This window comes from Alligator mississippiensis, chromosome 2, assembly GCF_030867095.1.
Source record: "Alligator mississippiensis isolate rAllMis1 chromosome 2, rAllMis1, whole genome shotgun sequence".
Taxonomy (NCBI): Eukaryota; Metazoa; Chordata; order Crocodylia; family Alligatoridae; genus Alligator; species Alligator mississippiensis.
The window spans coordinates 33,626,293-33,640,869 of NC_081825.1; the positions used below are offsets into that span (position 1 = coordinate 33,626,293).

Sequence of the window (14,577 nt, forward strand, 5' to 3'; positions counted from 1 at the left end):
AATAATTAATGTCAAGGGACAAAATGCAAACAAATTAAAATGTGAATAATGTATTGTATACCTTGCAACTCCAGCCTTCTCTTTTTGCTAGAAACAGCTGATAATTAGAACACTAATTTCAAGAAATAATACTATGTCAAAGACCCTCAGATGAGCTCCATCTCCCCTTTCTGTTACATGATCAGCTATATGTTGATGGGCTTCTCGTGTCTGTAAGGAACTTGGAAAGACACTATATAAGAGCACATTTGTTAACACAGTTTATTGGCACACTTATTGGCAAAGCATACATAAAATACAGTTGTATTATATAACACACTGACTCACTGTGTCTTTACATGATGAGTTGAACATATTAATATGTAAATGAAAAAAATTAGTTTCTTTTATAAAGTTTCACATAAATACACTGGAATCAAAAAATTAACTGCTTTGAGGGCTTTACAAAAAATATTATACAAGAAATATACTATGAAAAGAAATAGCAACAAAGCCAACTGAGATACAATAATAAAAACACAAAAGTTTTAGATTTATTAAGCTGCCCACAAAATTAATGGATTACATGGCTTTAAAATATCTGGATCAGCAGCAATTTTACAAAGCATAAACTCTCATAGGACTGGGTGCCTTTCTCCACAGAAAAATATTTTTTCATGTCTTTGATGAAAAGAGACATTTCTTGTTTCAGCCTTTTTATTAAATGACAGAAAGATTATTTATTGGCCTCAGCTGTAATATAAATTAAAAATGCTGGATCCTTTAAATGGTTAACCAATGAAAGAAGATTTAAAGAAAGAACTAAAGGATATTTTAATTTACTTTAAAAAAAAAAAAAGCTGATATTTTTCTGAAACAAGAAATTTTAGGTGCAAGTTGAATAGCAGAAAATATTTTACAATTTTAAAAAGTTTTTCATAGTTACCTTAATGAGATCCTGAGCACTGATGACTTGTTAAAATATGGCCTTCGTTTGATGAGGAAAAAAAAACCCCTCGAACAAAATGTATTGTTAGAAATTTGCCATGAGGTGCTATTTAATTTTCAATTATTTTAATTGAGGTCAGTGCCAGTATCGTGTCATATGTGAAAGCTTCCAAGAAATAGACAGGGAAGCTCACACATGATTTTTCTCTAATTAAAAAATATCAGATAGCTGGCTGCAGTTTTAGAAATAGATACTGTACCCAGGGAAAGATTTTGTTTGTTTATGTGTTTCATCATTTAGAGAACACTCTGAAATAGTAATTATAATCCACCAGTGTACATTGCAGTGGATGCTGCTGCAGAATAATCTATTGGGAAGCTTGTGGTGTTGGGTTTTCAGATTTGGTTTCCTGGTTAGCAGGAGGTTTGCTGTTCCAAGGGCTGTTATTTCCCAGTGCAGGTGAACTGTTGAAATCTTCTTCATCATCCATGCCATTTGCTGCATCATACTGTGTATTCTCTAGTCTAGTGATAAGCCTTTCATCTTCATCCCCAAATTCGCCTCCCATCAGAGTTGGTTCTCCTACCACCATCACATCCTGTGAACAGCACCCAACATTTGTTATATGGAAACCTTGAGAGAGAGAAAATCAACTTAAAATAGCCATATTAGAAGATTAGAATCTGTTAATTTTGTGACATTCATACAATGGAATTAAATGTTTTTATATGGTAGGAGCCATGATATAGAGCAACATGGCTACAACCAACAACCCTAATGATATGGATTTTCACTTGACTTTAAATATATATGAAAAACTGTAGCATTCTTTTCTAGTTGCATGTTCATGGCACTGGTCTTAGAAACCCAAAAATAAGCAATATAAGCAGAGTGAAAACCATGCATTATATATGTCAACTTGTGTGTACCCCAAGCAGCCTTGGCCAAAAAAAAAAACATGGCCTGGAAATGAAAAATATTAGGTAGGTTAAAAATTCAAAACCTGATATATGTAAAAATCAGGCTTTGAAACTAATTGGCTTAACCTTCTACCTGGTATTTTTAGCTTCTCTAATATTTTTTCATTTCCAAGCCTGCCCCCCCCACACACTTTTTTCTGCACACACACACACACACACTTTTTTCTGCACACACACACACACACACACACACACACACACACACACACACTTTTTTCTGCCAAGGCTGCTCGGGGTACAAAGAAGTTGCCATTCTGTAGTATTGATACATTAAAAGTAGTTTAACAGGAAATAGTACTTCATCTGCTCAGACTTTTGAAATAGGGAGTATAGTAACATCTCTCTAACAGAGATGGTAACTCTCTTATTCCTAGCCAGGCAAGCCCTTTTACGCATCCAATATACTTGACATTCTGCTACTTAATTATGGTAATTAATTTAGGTAAAGTTTTCGATAAAAACAATGTTCACACTGATTTGACAATTTGCATAGCTAATTAAGTCATTAGCAAAAACCTGCTGATTGCCAACAAGCCCTGAATTTACCATCTGTTATTTCATGGTGCCTGTCACCTATTTCCGTGTAGGCAACCCTGCCACCAATCTGTGCAGTAAGAGGACCAATCTGTCCAGCTGGTACCATAAAAGGAAGATGAAGAGTGCTAATTATAATTACACTGATGAAGCTAGTAGTCATCAGAAACTGAAGTATGCAAGAAAGAAAGACTCCAACTAATCACTGCTTTAAGTACAACTTGTCTTTCCATAAAAACAAGTAAAGCTCCCACTGTACTACAGTGCATCCCAGATTTGTTGCTGAACTCTAACCAGAGTAGGGTAGAAAGTTGTGAACCAAGACGGGAAAGCAAACATGCAAGACCACAGAACTCTCTTGTTCTCTTGGCTTAAAAGGATAAAATCATGTTCCTGTGCAAACAATTGCACTTGGAAAATAAATGCGTGGGATGCATCTTTTGCAGCAGCTTGACTGCAGCTCAGCTGGCAGGGTTTCAGATGACATTTGGTGAATGTACAGTAATTCCAGATGTCCAGATTTGTACCTGCCAATTTAACGAGGTCTTCTAAGAACCCTACAGAACTACAGATTCTTATTTGAAAGCATCTGTAGCTACTTATGAATATAAAACATTTGGAAAATGCAAACAGAAGACTAATGCTTGCACAGAGTAAGATTTTTATCAGATACACATTTCATTTTCCATGGAATAAAACAAGACATTGTCTACACATATTTACATTGTTTCTTCATATTCCTTAGCAAAGGCTGACACATGGAAAAGGGTTTATGTGGCCATTTTAACCTGTGCTATGTGAGGAATTCTTGGTTAGATGGACTCTATTAGAGAATTTCTTCTTTACAACATATTTCTTGGGTTACTCTCAATATCAGTATAAATATTTTAAATCAAACTGTAACACAACTTTGCAACATAAGAATTTAAAGCAAAAATATGCCTGTAACCCAAAATTTGTTCTGCTTTAAGCCTTTAAACAACAGAAAACAGTTATTTTGCACTGCTGAATCCCTTTGTGTTGAGAGAACAAAAATGATGAGAGAAACTGGCAGCAACTTAGATTTGGCCTTGAAATGGGATGTGGCAAGCAGAAAAGACCACGGTGAAACTGAGTCTCTGTTCCGGGCAGTTCAACACTGTAAAGGTATCAGCAGCTTAGATGGATTTTAGAGAAGTGCATCAAAAATAACTAATGGGCTAGACTAGCTGGTTTAGGAGCCGCTGAAAAGCTGTAGCTCTATTTAGCTACTCCTATGTGCACTGACCAACTGATTGCTAGGAGGAAATATGCCAACTGGCTGCAAGCATTAAAAGGAGATTTGGTGCTTAGGACAGTCCACAGACATAGAACTTGGATTACCAAAATAAAATTAAGTAAAGGAAAATGCAAGTCACATTAGTAGGAAAATTTTCCTTACAGAGTAGCAGATGGTGAAATAGTTTCCCAAAGGAATCACTGATGAGAGCTCTATCACTCGAGTCACTGAAAACTTGACTGGGCAGAGCATTCAACATTCATGCACCGAGGTAGGATATTCTAAGTGACCTAGGAAGTATTTCCTTTCTCTAATTCCTCAGATTATTTTCAGATCTGTTGTTATCCTTCAACACACTGACATCCACAGAGAGGACAGTTTGTACCTATATGTCTCTCCATTAATACATGATCTCTATCTGGGAGCTAAACTAAAATTATGTAGATTTTAGTGCAGTCTTTTCCACTTCTATGTAAAAGATAGAAACTAGAGTATTAGCTAGAGGGCATAGATGCTTTACATTCCTGCTATCGGTATATAGGCAAAAAGATAATTTCTTAGGAGGCACACATGCCACCGCCTCCCACAGAGGGTTCTGCTCCTCTGATGGACTGTGGAAGATCCCCACCGATTGAACCCCATATAACCTCCACTAACTAATTCCCGTGCAATGACCACCAACCTCTGAGGAGGACTGGAAGTGACTCCTTTTAGAGCCCCTCAATGCTTCTCCTTAAATTGGCCAGTAGGGGTCACTGTTGCTGAATGACACAAGGCTCCATCCCTCCCAGGGTTGAGGCTGCAGCTCTGGAGTGCTCCTAGCTCCTGCTCATGGAGTGAGAAGCAGAATCCAAGAATTAAACCCTAGTCTCTTGTATGGCAGCACACACTGCTATGGGATAGTTATGGTAGCACATATTTGACTAGATTTAAAAAAAAACAAACAATTTAGGATGTAGTCACTTAACCTTACTTATTTACTTTGTAATTGCAACAACATTTTTTGGTTGGGAATGTCTAGTGATAACAGTATAGTTTTGCAGTGACGCATTGTAAATAAAGCAGTGGCTGTTTTACACTGTATGACAGAAATTTCTGACTGAATATTATCATAATAGCAGCTTTTATGTATATATCTTTTATCCTAAATCATCTCTGACTGCAAAATGTATATCAGTAGTTACAGATTATATACAGAGATCACTTTATCTGCAGCACAGGGTGTGGACACATGTTGCACTCACAATGGCTTAAATGCAGTTCAAAGTTGAAGCAGACAGACATACAAGCCTGATAAAATGGTTTATATCTGCATGGAATGATTCAAATGTGTACCTGGAAAATCGAACAGTATTTTGAACCGGTTCATTGTGAACCACTTTAGTGCTGTGTATCAACATCAAGCATTCTGTGATACATGTCTGGTCAGTCCTCCAGGTATCCCACACTGTATTGCTCCTCATCCCATAACATACACTGCTGCAACTGGCCACTCTAGTGTGTAGCCAGAGCTCTACTGCCCCTTTTTTCTTCCTAACCACTTTTTAATAAGTGAGCTCCCTTACACTGCTTGGTCAGTAAGGTTGCTTGTACACACCACAGGGTTTTAATTTGGTTTAGTTCTCCCTAAACTGAAATGGTTGATTTTTAAAAATACCACTTCAATTTAGGGAGAATTAAACCAAACTAAACCCCCATGGAGTGTAGACAAGGGTGGGGACCCAATCCTTACCTGCCTTTTCGGCAGCAGGGGCAGAGGGCGAGCTGCTGGTGAGCTGAGCGGTCCCTGAGCTGCACATTTCACTCTTTTTATATCTAACCTGTGCAGTTTAACATAGCTATGCTTGATTATGTAACTGACCTCTTTAACCTGTGATTTTCAATATTTTCCTAAGGCTAAGTTATGTCTCACTGGAGTGTGGATATACACAAGTATAGCGGGCCATGTGAAATTGCCCTAAGCTTTTTCTTGCCTATTTTGCTGTTCTGCTCAGAGTATGAAAGCAATAGTTCACAGCGCAAGAGTCAGTATCCAGAGAAATATGCGTGTTATTGCCTTAAAAGCCTAAGGTAATTAAAGAAATATTATGCAAGTGCTATTTTGGCAAAGCTGCTAGCTTTGGTGCTCAGAAAGATTTTTTGATAATGGGGTGAACGAGGCTGGAGGTGATTCTAGTGAGAGTGTTTGCATTTCAAGTTCTACTCCATGGTTCCCATTAATAGCTAACTATCCTACTGCTGACCATCCCAATAACTGTGACCACATCCACCAAAGAAAGGTAAGAATGTTAGCTTGGAATTTCTGTTGAAATGATCTATAAAGATAGAATTGACATTCACATTAGATTTTGGAATAAACACCCCATTGAAACAAATGCTTCTCAGATTTTAGGTTGGAGTTTGTTGACACTCTATTTTCATTTGGAAGTTTTGCAAACCTGATGACTAGAAACAATCTTGCTAATTCTTACTCCCTTATAATTAGATTAGATTTTGATTTATACTATTTTGGGACAGCAGGTAGTTTCTGCTACAAATACTCCAGCTTTGGCACTGTAGATGATGTGAAGCCCTGGTTAAAGATACTGCCATATCCTCTACAATACCTCCTAGCTTACCCTGTTTATACAAGGCATACAACTAAATAATATAATTCTCCTTCCTACTAGCAGTTTGATTTGTGAATGTGGCTTACAAATAAGGAACTACAGACTGGAAGAGAGACCACTGAGATCTATAAACACCATCTGGAACATGACAGGACTCTAATTAGGATTTTAGATGGCCTAAGAAGGATTAATTATTTTAGGGCAGGGATATATTAATGATTACAATAATGTAAGCTAGGGTGTGAACTTAAAAGTATGTTGACTACTCTGTGGTAACTGCCCAGGTGCCTGCTCTGACCCTACAGAAAATCCACGGTAGCTTACCTTTCAATGAAAGTGGGGTAAATGATCTTCCATGTACTATAAGAGTGTGCAGATGGGTGGTTACCACAAAATAGTTGATACACTGTATATTCACACCCTAGTTTACCTTCTAGTGACTTGTGTGTAAACATGCTCTTTGTAAAAGAGTCTTGCCCGGTTGTTTCTGACACTAGCAGCTTCACAGCTATCAGAATTACTCGGTAGAATCTATGATCTAGAAGAACCAGATATATCTAACAAGTGCCAACATTCAGACCAGGAACATTCACAAGAAAGGAGATCTGGTGTATCAAAATCTGAAAGAGAGAAGAATATGAGATAGATGACAGCTCTCCAGGAGGAGGCATGTACAGAACGGAGAGAGATCCCCATCAGCTTTCTGTCCTGCACTATGCTTCAAATATGGAGGAAACAGTAGTGAAGTGTGGAATGAGGAGGCAAAACACACACAAACATCAGAGCAAGAGCAATCCTATCTGATGCCCTTTGAAACAGAAAACAATCTGGTTCTTGGAGAAAGAAGTAGAAACATGATTGTCTGTCAGCACGGGGGAGAGAAGTCAATGTGCCAGGTTCTCGCTATCAGATATGAAGTGTGGAGGTAGATGTTCCCTTAATTCATTTCTGCACATGGAGGAGAAAGACATTCAAGTTGGTAACCACAGTTCCTTAAATAAATGCAGTGGCTTGTGTGGATGTCTTATTTAATGCCTGCCAAGGAAGTGACCAAAGAGATGATGCTGAAGAAACTCATGAACAGACTGAATGATCTGAAAGCTTTGGTGCTTGTAAACCTAAAAAGAACCCGAGCCCTGGGGCCTTCGTGGTATCCTTGATAGTGTACCAAGAAGAAAAGGGATGCCACACTGGAAGTGCAGAGCCTGGAATAACACCCTTGTACCTTTGATGAGACTTTGTACCTTTGATGGAGCCTGGCTTCATGTCGTACAAGCAGCCTAATTGCCTGAGGATTCAGGTCAAGTGAGTCACCAAGGAACTGAAGAGCAGTTTGGTGCAGGACTGCCAGCTGGCGGTTTAGATCCTGAAGTGCAGTTGGCTACCTGCATATTTGCTCCTAATCTGTAAAAAGATGGTGCCCAGTAGGGAGGTTCAAATCCACAAAGGGAGATGCTGAATGAGGGGAGCTGAAAAGAACCTAGAGCCAAAAACAGGACAAAAAGTGAAGGGAGAGAAGTGAGAAAGTGTCAAAGGGGAAGAGCCAGAAAGGTAATCACTTCTTTTTTAACAAGGGGGGTGGTTGTTACTGACATTGTTGAGGGACCATATAGTGGAATAGAGAGATCTGATATCTGCATGGAAGGGACTGTTTCCAAGTTATGGGTGGGGAGATGGATATCTAGTCAGAAGCAGAGGACTAGAGGGAGACCTATGGGTACAGCCTGGTTTAAATTGTGGGCTCAGGTCACCGCACAGCAGCTCCTTTAATCTTGGAGTTCCCCTTACGTGCCACCCCTCCTCCCCATTGATTGGCAGAGGGGCCCATTGGCCCTGCCACTCAGTGCTCAGTTCTGATGGCTGAGAGGCAAAAACTGCGGTTTTAAATATGCCGTGGTTTTTGCCTCCCATCTAGTCAGCAGTAAGTGGCAAGGCTGCCAGGGCCCCTTTGCCAGGGGGTTTTGCAGGAGGCAAAACCTGCGGGATATTTAAAACCGCAGTTGCCACCTCCTGGCCATCAAGAGCAAACAGTGAGCGGCGGGGCCAACAAGGCCCCTCCGCCAATCAGTGTCTGTTATAATGGCTGTCACATTCTTGAAGAAGGAAGGACAAAGGGCCACTAAGACAAATACAACTAAATCTTATTTAACTTTCATGCACTGAAGTGGCACTTACGCGGCCACATGCCTGCAGTTTTTGGTACTTATGCAGACTTCAGGATTTTGTGTAGCTACATTCACCCTGCAAGAACAAACAATATGTTGTTAACTTGTGGAATTTATGGTTGCAGGAGGTTGTAGAGGAAGATACTATAACATGGTTCAAAAAGGGATTAGAAAATTCATAGAGGACAGGTCCACTATTAAACAGAAGTCAGAACTGACATCCTTAAACTGATGATACTTGATGACAGAGAGGGTATGTTAAGACATGCCATATTCAATAGTCCTCCTCTAAACCAGGGGTCAAACTCAGATCCGTGGGCCTGGGAGTGGTAGTGAGTGTGGGTCTGGGGTCACGCAGCTTCATGGAACCTTATTCTGGAGCGTGGAGCTGTGGATGTGCCGGGTGTTCCTGGCACCAGGGGCAGGCAGCTGCACAAAGCAGCTGCAAAGCCCTGGTGCTGCCTGGTGGTACAGAGTTCAGGCTGGTCGGCAGTGTCGGGGCGTACAGCACTGTGGAGTCGAGAGGGGTAGATGGATTCTTTTAGGCTGAATGCAATGGTTCTGCAGGCCAGATCTGACCCATGTGCTGTATGTCTGACATACCTCCATACCATCTAATTTTGCCACTGTTGGAGATAGGCTATTGAGTTAGGTGGACCATAGGTCTGATGCAGTCTGGCACTTCTTATGTTCTTTTACTGCACATGCTTAGCAGGCTGCATACTAGCTGTGTAGGTGCCCACATAGGCTAGAATAATCTGGGCACGTATATAATCCTGGGTAAATCCCAAAATGTCAGTCACAAAAACCACAACTAGCTCCATATTTTATCCCAGTAGCCTAGTGGCTCTAGCACCTGCCCAAGGAACTGGTGAAGTAGGTTCTAGAGTGACCCTAGCCCAGGTTAATTTTTATCTTATCCAGATTCAGGTTTGACCCTGAAGTTCCAACTTCTGAGCAAACCGCTGTATGGCTTCTCTATCTTATGGACAGCCGTGAACTACATGCTGCACGGACCGCAGTCCTGGGGGCCGCACGAGATGTGGGCTATGTAAGTGGCCCCTCTTGGGCTCTCTGCTGCTCCATGGGCTGCCTAGCATGACTCCCCCCAGCTGTCTGTATAGCCTTCTGCTCTGCTCCTCCCAGAGACACATGCAGCCCGGCTTCTGCCTGCTTCCCAGCTGCATGCACTGTGCAGGCAGTCTCACTCACCCCGTGCAGCACAGGCAGCCTGGCTCCCTCCACTGCACTCACAGCATCTCCTTCCCCTCCCAGCCATGCACCATACTTCAGTGCAGATAGCTGGCTTTTTCATGCACAGCATGAGCAGACTAACCCCCTCTTCTGCCAAAGATGCAGCTCCCTCTCACTGTCACCCCAGCCCCCAAGAGTGGAGGCAGGAAGTAGAAGTGGGAGAAGGAAGGGGGAGCCTAAAGAACCTGACTGCTGCGGCAGGAAAAAGAGTGGAGGGAATAGGGGTGGCAGTGGTGCCTGAAGGCTGTATGCTACCATGTCAGGGCCTGTCACTTGGACAACCCTGCTCTACAGCATTCTCCAGCATCCTGTTGAAGCTGTTCCACTATCACTCTCATTTAATGTTCCTTCCATAAAATGGATAAAGAGCAGAAGGATAGTTTCTACCCTACTGCCTGCTATCCCACTGCCACTTTCCTTCTAGCTTGTTCTCTTCCTAGCTGCCCAGTGAGCCAGCTCCAAAAAGCAGCCTGAGAAGTTGGAGATGCTGGTTCAAATGTCTTCTGGGGAAGAAAAACCTAGAAGCTGGGTCTCCTGATCCTTGAATAAACCCTAATCAATAAATTACTGGGCTAATATGTGGGAAGGCTGCTCTTTCCTTTTATTTTACTTCCAGCAGGAATGCACACAGGACAATCCTATTCTGCCACAGACAGAAACAGAAATCCAAACTATGCATAGGTACCACTTAGGTGTGCAAAGGTGAAAAAGGACTTAGACCATAATGTGCCCTGTAACCAAATTATTACATTTTTCTGGATATTTGTGAGGGTTTGTGTGGGAAATGCCATATCCTCATGGAGTTTCAAATTCTGTGGTTGCTGATAGTGCTGACTGCTCTCTGACCACCCAGGTTGAAGATGATATGTCATTTGCTTAGAGCAGGATACTCCAGATTGCTGATTCTGAAGAGATTCTTCTGGCTCAAGTGATCAACGTGGAGTAGGTGGTTTACGTTTTCAAACACCCGGAGCATATAAAGTACCACTGTAACTGTGACACTGACCTGGGTAGTTACTAATGTTCTCTAACAAGAATGCCCATACGGAGCACAGCACAGTGAAATATTGTTCACCTGAGTAGACTGGGTAAGTTTGCTTACCAAGAAAAACTGAGACAGAAGCATACAATTAACTAGACCATAGCAAAAACAGACTTTCTTTGCTTGGTAGAGTTGACTCTGGAGAAAAAAGGATGGAGTGCCCCCAAACTAACTCTGTACTATTCTTCCCCTTGGAGAAAATGATGTGGAAGAAAACAGGACTGGAGCTAATTCTACTCATTTGAATCATCTGGAAACAAAGGCTGGAATTACATCATTTCTATCAGCTAATAGCACCAGGAAGAAAAGTGTGTCATCATTGCCTGCTTTGTGCACTCGAATCCTGAGCACGTACTAAGAAATCATCTCAGGAGCAAAGAGCAGAACAAGACTATCTAAAGAGAGTACTTCGATAAACTGAGCTGTTAGTAGGCAAACTGTAGTTTTAGACTGCTTAGTCTGTGAAGTAATGACACTATATATGAAAATAAGTATGTCTGAGGGAGAAAGAAATGCAATGTCTAACCTTTATCCATTGCATATAGATGAAAACTGTAAAAACTTTACCTTCACTACTGGTTGCTTTGCTAGTGAGTGAGGTTAGAAAAAGAAGAACTGAAGCACCTGTGCTGCAATGTGTAGCCTGTTTTAGATAGTATCAGTTCTATAATGAAGACTCTGGATGCATTAAAGACTATGATGACATGTATATTTAGTGAAAAGTATATCTAATTTAAAAGAAAACATTCTGAATAGGTTCAAACCAGAACATCTAATAGCATTCTGTCTAACCTATATAAAAATACTTTTATGCTTCCCTAGATGGATATGATACACTACAAAATAAAGGCAAGACTAAAAATCCACCCACATTTTATGAAGAATATCATATGGGGAATATTTTACTATTGTGTATATCAGAGTAGTTGTACAATTATCATTACTATCAATGGGAATTGCACTGTAATTATTACTTAATTATTAATGTATGGGCTCTTAAAGAAATCTCACCCTCTTCTATGGCTGCACAGAGTCTCTTTTTATCATTGGGAGGGATGGATTTCCCTCAAAAGGCACAATTTCTCTTGAAATCAATAAGACAAGAGAGCATGTGTCTTCTGGGAAGATAAGACTCAAGGGATGTACATGCAGGGTACCAGATTTGGGTTTGGCTGAAATGAATCAGAGCAAGAAGCAAGAGTTATAAGGTGTCTCTAAACACTGTAATGGCTTCCTGATCCTGGTGCTATCTGGGGACCACCAGGGGTGCACTTTCTCATGCATGCTCATGTCCCGAGGGAGTCATTTTGGCAGTGAGGCACAGCACCCTGTGCCACCCAGAGAGGGATGGAATCTCCAGGTAGTCTCCTGCACCAGTTTTCTGATGCCATCTGAACTGAATAAAGCTAGCAGCATTAGAGGAGGGATCTGGCGCTGGATGTGAGATCTGCGTGAAGTCTGATTTGCTAGGGAAAAAATAAGCGTTTTATACTCTGAAGACAAAAGCTGCTGTAACCTAGTGATTTGCTGAATCAGTCGTTAAGAATGAAAATCCATTTTATATCCCCTAGTACTACCTCTAGGTAGTTCGGTGCTTCTATTTACTTAACTAGTTAGGTTCTTTAGGAATTCCCTTCTGTGTGGTAACAAATGGCCCATATCCTTTGTTAGGATCCACAGAGGATCTACTCCTTTTGTACATGTTGATCAAAAATACAATAAAAATCATTTCATGTTATTCTCAAATTGTAACATTAGAGTCCCTATAATGTCAAATTAATTTTCCAAGCTTTAAAATGCATGAGCTACCCCCTTCAGATATAAAACTCACTTCAGTCACAGTTTGGAACCTGATTATCCATAGATAGTGATTCAGGCAACAAACTTAACACTGATAAAAGGGAATATTTTTTGTGTGATGCATAATTATCCTGTAGGATTGTTGCTATGAGATACCACTGAGACTGAGAACTCAGTAGGGGTCAAAAACATATTACAGTACGTGGCTATATGTACTATAAGGACATCAACAATTACAGGTAACAAGATAAAAATTGGTAAGAGGTATCACTTCTTAAGCTGCAGGGCAGGTGCCCACTGGTAACTGATAGGAGTTAGGAGGATATAACCTCTGTGGGGTTTCTGACAGCTTCCACTGAAGCATCTGAAAAAGGCTGTTGTTAGAGATAGGATATTAGATCAGATGCACTGCTAGTCTGTCCCGCTATGGTATCCTTGTGTTTCCATTATAACTCAGATTAATGCATGAATCTAGTTTCTGGTGACTATAAGAGAGACCATCTGTGGTCCTACTGCTGAATTCCAAAGGCTCAAACCAACACCCACTGCAGTCCATGGAAAGTCTCTCTCTGAGATGAGTGGGATTTGGACCAGGCCCCAAAAGATTAAATCCATTTTTAATCCCACCCACTCCCTGAGGGTCATTCACTAAAACTGGATTGCAGAACAGCCTCTTCACATTCTCCCTCTCATTTTGCAGATTCCACATCACACTGTGTAAGGTCTCGCCATATGCTTGATAATTTTGGCTCATGAATAAATCTTCTGTACATATGCAGAAAGCTGTAAAGTGCTGAGATTCAGTCCTAAAATGAAAATGAGACTTACAGGTACCTGACTTGACAGACTCAGGTTTGCAGCTGCTGTTTTCTTCTTGCTATTGGTGCTGTTTGCATTGTTCCCAGCACTGCTGTTTGAAGTGCTGCTGGTTGAATTTTTCCTTTTCCTCCGTTTGGTTGTCGGTTGTCTTGTGGGTTCTGCTACAATAAAATTGTACAAGTAAAGCAAATCATGGACTTTTTAAAGCATGTAAAAGAATGAACAATAAAAGTAAGTACTAAATAAATATCTTTTTTTCCTCACCCATTTCCAAACTGCTGCGTGTTTAGTACTGTTATTATTCTGGAATTAATTTATAAACTTGTGACCATTGCGTGGAACAAAAAGCAATGGGCTCGGTTTTCAATGTAATTAATGGATTAATAATAATTATTCTTCCAGCAGTGTTCATCAATCTATCTCAGAAGGAACATTATAATAAGTATTATTAGGGATAGGTGAGGTGCAGAGAGGTCCTGGGCAGAACTAAAAACAGAAACCTGTTCTACTAGCCCACAGCCCAAACCTTTGGATCATCCTGCCAAAGTCAAGACTATTTAAAGGATCAGAGAATCATTCAATATGACTTCAAGTCTCAGTCATGGCTCTCACCTTTAGTAGAGACTTTCAGAATGTAATATGTCAGTGTATGTAAAATCATGTTCCTCTACTAAATTTCAAAATATAGACCATCCACTAAACCTATTTTTCAATTGTCTTAAGCTGGACAAATACAAAAGTGACAATTTTTCAATCCTTCTAGAATGTGTCATGTGATCTACTTTAATAGCTGTAATTTTTATTTTTTGTAGCAGATGGTTATTTTTGCATTTAAGATGAAAGAGGTTAAATACAAACCTGTAAGTAAAAATATATTAGACTTCAAGCCAATTAATTATGACTTGAAGCTCTAATTCCAGAGTCACAGCAGGAAGCTAGAGTATATAAACTGAATTCTCATGGAGCCAGTGGGCTTTTTACTTTCTATCTCTGTTTTATTTTTCCTAAACAGTATCTTACACATAGTGAAACTATTTGAATATGTATATTTACCATATCATATTGCAACTTTTTACACCAAATCACATGACATCAAAATCATGTCGTTTTTGTTAAGGACAGTGCTGTTTTGCACTGTCCCAGACATTTCCAAATGGATATTCTGAGTGGATTTTCAAGAGCACAGTT

At 40.3% G+C, this 14,577-nt stretch overlaps 1 protein-coding gene across 10 annotated transcripts in view; it reads right to left on the reverse strand.

Annotated features, from left to right (window-relative positions):
- Window positions 1-237: 237 nt before the first annotated feature.
- Window positions 238-14,577, reverse strand: part of LDB2 (LIM domain binding 2) — a 351,914-nt gene continuing 337,574 nt past the window's right edge. For 2 of the 10 annotated variants that reach the window (XM_014607750.3, XM_014607744.3), the window contains 2 exons: window positions 13,399-13,550; window positions 238-1,526 (listed from right to left, as the gene is read on the reverse strand). In XM_014607750.3, the coding sequence (XP_014463236.1) occupies window positions 1,296-1,526; window positions 13,399-13,550 (383 nt within the window). In that variant the 3' untranslated portion in view covers window positions 238-1,295. Of the gene's footprint in view, window positions 1,562-4,382; window positions 4,529-13,398; window positions 13,551-14,577 lie in introns of all 10 variants that reach the window. The other 8 variants (XM_014607749.3, XM_014607748.3, XM_019479960.2 and 5 more) reach the window with 8 other exon arrangements.